This window comes from Carcharodon carcharias, chromosome 16 (genome assembly GCF_017639515.1).
Source record: "Carcharodon carcharias isolate sCarCar2 chromosome 16, sCarCar2.pri, whole genome shotgun sequence".
In the NCBI taxonomy this organism is placed as follows: Eukaryota; Metazoa; Chordata; class Chondrichthyes; order Lamniformes; family Lamnidae; genus Carcharodon; species Carcharodon carcharias.
Window position 1 is genome coordinate 41721967 of NC_054482.1, and position 6000 is coordinate 41727966.

Consider the following 6000-nt stretch of genomic DNA (forward strand, 5'->3'; position numbering starts at 1 on the left):
GAATTCAACACCTACCATGATGGAATTCAAACCCCTGCCCCCAAAACATTAGCCTGGGTCTTTGGAATACTCGTCCAGCAACAATACCAACATGCCACCACCTCCCCACCCTGGTCTGATTCACTTTTGATTCTATATGTTTCTCTCTGATTCACCATTGATTGCATGTTTCTCTGATTCACTATTGGTTATATATGGGTCCCTCTGATTCACTATGGATTGAACAGGTTTCTCTAATTCACTGTGAATTATATACATTTCTCGGACTCACAATGGAATATATGTCTCTCTGATTCCCTATGGATAATACATCTCTCTGTATATTCCCTATGGGTTATGCAGGTTTCTCTGATTCACTATTGATTATATATATTTCTCAGATTCACTAAGGATTATACATTTCCCTCTGATTCACCAGGGGTCAAATACATTTCTGATTCCCTATAGATTACATAGGTTTCTCTCCGATTCCCTGTGGATTATACAGGCTTCTCTGATTCTGTGGATTATATAGGTTTCTCTCTGGTTTGCTATGGATTCTCTAGGTTTCTGATTCCTTATGAATTTGCTACCTTTCTCTGATTCCTTATGGATTATCTAGGTTTCTCTCTGATTTCCTGTGGATTATATAGGTTTGCATCAGACCCCCTGTGGATTATATAGGTTTGCATCAGATCCCCTATGGATTATATACGCTTATCTTGGATTCCCGGTGGATTATATACGCTTATCTTGGATTCCCTGTGGATTGTATAGGGTTATCTCAGATTCCATTTGGATTATATACATTTTTCTCAGAATCCCTATGGATTATATACCTTTATGTTGAATTCCCTGTGGATTATATAGGTTTATCTCATGTTCCCTGTGGATTATTTGCGTTTATCTTGGATTCCCTGTGGATTATATAGGTTTCTCTCATATTCCCTGTGGATTATACATGTTTATCTCGGGTTCCCTGTGGATTATATAGGTTTCTCTCGGGTTCTCTGTGGATTATATGTTTCTCTCAGGTTCCCTGTGGATTATATACATTTTTCTCGAGTTCCCTGTGGATTATATAGGTTTGTCTCGCGGTTATATTGATGAATGTTTCTCGCTGACATTTGAGGATTTACCTGTTCATCCTCCTGCATCGAGGCGGCCAGAGGGAGGCCGTCCGCCACCCTCCCGATCACCGTCAGCACCACCATCCCGAGCAGCTCCGGACACAGGCGCCTCTCCCCCTCGGGCCGGGCCAGCCCCCGGTGTTTCCTGCTCCCTCTCCCCCGCTCTCTGTCTCGGGCCGGGCCCCGGTGTTTCCTGCTCCCTCTCCCCGCTCTCTGTCTCGGGCCGGGCCCCGGTGTTTCCTGCTCCCTCTCCCCGCTCTCTGTCTCGGGCCGGGCCCCGGTGTTTCCTGCTCCCTCTCCCCGCTCTCTGTCTCAGGCCGGGCGGGGCCCCGGTGTTTCCTGCTCCCTCTCCCCGCTCTCTGTCTCAGGCCGGGCCGGGCCCCGATGTTTCCTGCTCCCTCTCCCCGCTCTCTGTCTCAGGCCGGGCCCCGGTGTTTCCTGCTCCCTCTCCCCGCTCTCTGTCTCGGGCCGGGCCAGGCCCCGGTGTTTCCTTCTCCCTCTCCCCGCTCTCTGTCTCGGGCCGGGCCCCTTTCTCTAAACTTCCTCCTGGGTCCGGTTTCCGGATGTTATAAGGTTCACTCTGAGCTGCTTCAGGCTCTGGATCAACAGCACCCACTCCTGGGCACTGGGAGCACAGCCGAGTGAAGACAGTCAGCCCCGCGTCTGAGGCCATTCAGCCCGTCCCGTCCCCCCCAGGCTCCAGCCCCTTGTCCCTGGAACTTTATTTCTCTCATGTCCCCTTCCAGTTTCCTGTTGAAATTATTCATCGTCTTTGCTTCCACCCCTCTCGTGGGCAGCGAGTTCCAGGTCATCACCACTCGTTGTGTAAACAAGTTCTTCCTCACATTCCCCCTGTATCTCTTGTTCAAAACCTTAAATCTGTGTGTTCAGTTGATGGAAACAATTTATCATTGTCTTCCTAATCCAAACTGTCATAGCCCTGTACCCATCTATCAAATCTCCCCTCAATCTCCTTTACTCCAAGGAGAGAAACCCCCAGCTTCTCCAACCTAACATTGTGGCTTAAATCTTTCATCCCAGGACCCAACCGAGTAGATTTCTGCACCCTCTCAAAAGCCCTCACATTGTTCCTACAGTGCGGTGACCAGAACTGGATGCAACACTCTGGCCGTGGCCAGAATTTTATAAAACTTTGTTAAGCTCTGAAGAAAAGTCAGACGGACTCGAAACATTAACTTGTTCCTCTTTCCACAGATGCTGCCAGGCCTGCTGAGTTTTTGCAGCATTTTCTGCTTTTATTCTGTGAAGCTTAACTTCCCTACTTGGTACTGATGCATCTATTTATGAAGCCCAAGATCCCATAAGCTTTGCGAACTGCTCTCTCATTTTGTCCTGCCACCCTCAAAGACCAATGCATATGAACCTCTCTCCCTCAACGGTGCTGCGAATTATATTTTGCCTCTTCCCTATCCCTTCTGCCAAAATGCATCAACTTACATTTCTCTGTATTAAATTCCATCTTCCACTTGTCTTCCCATCCTGCTTAACTATATCCTGTTGAAGTTGGCTTGTATAATCATTGCTGTTTGCCACTCATCCAAGTTTGGTATCATGAGCAAATTTTGAAATTTTATTCTGTATTCCAACCTCCAAGCCATCTATATGTGTTTAAAAAAAAGGTATTGTTTTTTGCACTGACTCTTGGGGAATTTTAACTTTCCATCGTTGATCAAAAGGATGGGTCCTGGGATGATTTTAACTTTCCTTATATTGACTGGGAATCACTTAGTGCTAGGGCTTTGGATGGTGCAGAATTTGTAAGGTGCATCCAGGAGGGTTTCCTGAGACAATATGCAGATAGTCCAACTAGGGAAGGGGCAATACTGAACCTGATATTAGGGAATGAACCCGGCCAGGTGGTCGAAGTTTCAGTAGGGGAGCATTTCGGGAAAAGTGACAATGATTCAGTAAGTTTCAAGGTACTGATGGATAAGAATAACAGGAATCCTCGGGTTAAGGTGCTTAATTGGGGGAAGGCTAATTATAACAATATTAGGCAGGAACTGAGGAATCTAGACTGGAGGTGGATGTTTGAGGGCAAATCAACAACTGACATGTGGGGGGCTTTCAAACGTCAGTTGATAAGAATTCAGGGCCGGCATGTTCCTGCTAGGATGAAGGATAAATATGGCAAGTTTCAGGAACCTTGGATAACAAAGGATTTTGTGAGATTAGTCAAAAAGAAAAGGGAAGAATTCGTAAGGGCTAGAAGGCTAGGAGCAGATGAAGCCAATGGAGAATATAAGAAAGTAGGAAGAAACTTAAGCAAGGAGGCAGGAGGGCTAAAAGGGGTCATGAAAAGTCATTGGCAACCAGGATTAAGGAAAATCCCAAGGCCTTTTATACATATGTAAAAAGCAAGAGGGTAGCCAGGGAAAGGGTAGGCCCACTCAGGGACAGAGGTGGGAGTCTGTGTGTGGAGCCCGAAGAAATGGGAGAAAATACTAAATGAGTACTTCTCATTAGTATTCACCAAAGAGGAGTTGGCGGTTGATTTGTCTAGGGAAGAGTGTGTAGATAGCCTGGATCATGTTGAAATCAAAAAAGAGGACGTGTTAGGTATCTTGAAGAATATTAAGGTGGATAAGTCCCCAGGACCAGATGGGATCTACCCCAGAATACTGAGGGAGGCAAGGGAGGAGATTGCTGGGGCCTTGACAAAAATCTTTGTATCCTCACTGGCTACGGGTGAGGTCCCAGAGGACTGAAGAATGGTCAATGTTGTTCCATTGTTTAAGAAGGGTAGCAGGGATAATCCAGGAAATTACAGGTCGGTGAGCCTTACGTCAGTGGTAGGGAGATTATTGGGGAAGATTATTCGTGACAGGATTTACTACCAAATGGGTATATTAGTGAGAGGCAGCATGGTTTTGTGAAGGGGAGGCCGTGTCTCACTAACTTGATCGAGTTTTTCGAGGAAGTGACAAAGGTGATCGACGATGGAAGGGCAGGGGATGTTATCCACATGGATTTCAGTAAGGCCTTTGACAAAGTCCCTCATGGCAGACCGGTACAGAAGGTAAAGTCGCATGGGATCAGAGGTGAGCTGGCAAGATGGATACAGAATTGTCTTGGTCATAGAAGACAGAGGGTAACAGTGGAAGGGTGCTTTTCTGAATGGAGAGCTGTGACTAGTAGTGTTCCGCCGGGATCAGTGCTAGTACCTTTGCTGTTTGTAGAATACGTAAATGATTTGGAGGAAAATGTAACTGGGCTAATGAGTAAGTTTGCAGACAACACTAAGGTTGGAGGAATTGCAGATAGTGAAGAGGATTGTCAAAGGATACAATGGGATATAGATCGGTTGGAGACTTGGGCGAAGAAATGGCAGATGGAGTTTAATCCGGACAAATGCGAGGTAATGCATTTTGGAATTATAAAGTAAATGGCAGAACCCTTAAGTGCAACGATGGGCAGAGGGATCTGGGTGTATAGATCCACAGGTCACTGAAAGTGGCAACGCAGGTGGATAAGGTAATCAGGAAGGCATATGGCATGCTTGCCTTCATCGGTAGGGTTATTTAGTATAAAAGCTGGGAAGTCATGCTGCAGCTGTATAGAACCTTGGTTAGGCCACACTTAGAATATTGCGTGCAATTCTGGTCGCCACATTACCAGAAGTATATGCAGGCATTGGAGAGGTTGCAGAGGAGGTTTACCAGGATGCTGCCTGGTCTGGAGGTTATTAGCTATGAGGAGAGGTTGGAGAAACTCGGATTGTTCTTACTAGAGCGACGGAGATTGAGGGGCGACTTGATAGAAGTTTACAAAATTATGAGTGGCATGGACAGAGTAGATAGTCAGAAACTTTTTCCCAGGATGGAAGAGTCAATTACTTGGAGACATAGATTTAAGATGAGAGAAGAAAACTATAGAGGATTGTGCGGGGCAAATTTTTTACACAGAGGGTAGTGAATGTCTGGAATTCGCTGCCGGAGGAGATGGTGGAAGCAGGTATAATAGTGGTGTTTAAGAGGCAGCTTGACAAATAGGATGGGAATAGAGGGATATGGACCCAGAAGTGCAAAATGTTTTAGTTTGGCAGGCAATATGATCGGCACAGGCTTGGAGGGCCAAAGGGCCTGTTCCTGTGCTGTACTTTTCTTTGTTCTCTAATACCACTCCTCAAGTCTGAAAAACAGCCAATTACCATGTTGAGAGAGCAATTAATAAAGCATATAATATCTTAGGCTTTATTAATAGGGGCATTGACTGCAAGAGTAAGGAAGTCATGTTGAACTTGTATAATACATTAGTTGGGCTTCATCTGGAGTACTGTATCCAGTTCTGAGTGCCATACTTGAAGGACATGAGGGCATTGGAGAGAATACAGATGAGATTCACAAGAGGCCATTACACCTCTTTCTTTCGCCTCAGTGAATCCTGACCCTCCTATTCCATCCCTCCTATTCCATGAGCATCAATTTTTTTAACCAGCCTTTTATATAGTAAAAGTTGTCAAACACTTTGTTAAAATCCAAATAGACAACATTCATTACATCGCCTTCATCAACCTTCTCTGTTACTTACTCAAAAAATTCAATTGGATTATGCAAGAAAGATTTACAAACCCATGCTTCATTAACTCTCCAAATTCCTGTTGACTTTTCCCCACAGAATCACAGAAAATTTACAGTGCAGGAAGAAGCCATTCAGCCCATCGAGTCTGCACTGGCTCTCTGGAAGAGTATTTTACCTTGTCCCACTCACCTACCTTATCCCCGTAACTTTGCACATTCTTTCTTTTCAGACAGCAATCCAATTCCTTTTTGAATACCTCGATCAAACCTGCCTCTACCACCCTCTCAGGAAGATCGTTCCAGACTCCAACCACCCTCTAGGTGAAAAAACTTTCCTCACATCACATTTA

At 45.4% G+C, this 6000-nt stretch overlaps 1 protein-coding gene across 1 annotated transcript in view; it reads right to left on the reverse strand.

The window, feature by feature from the left end:
- The window catches only part of LOC121288825 (vesicle-trafficking protein SEC22b), a 28528-nt gene extending 26794 nt beyond the window's left edge, over positions 1-1734 (reverse strand). The window contains exon 1 of the mRNA XM_041207582.1: positions 1119-1734. Within this exon, the coding sequence (XP_041063516.1) occupies positions 1119-1193 (75 nt within the window). The 5' untranslated portion in view covers positions 1194-1734. The remainder of the gene's footprint in view (positions 1-1118) is intronic.
- Positions 1735-6000: the final 4266 nt, after the last annotated feature.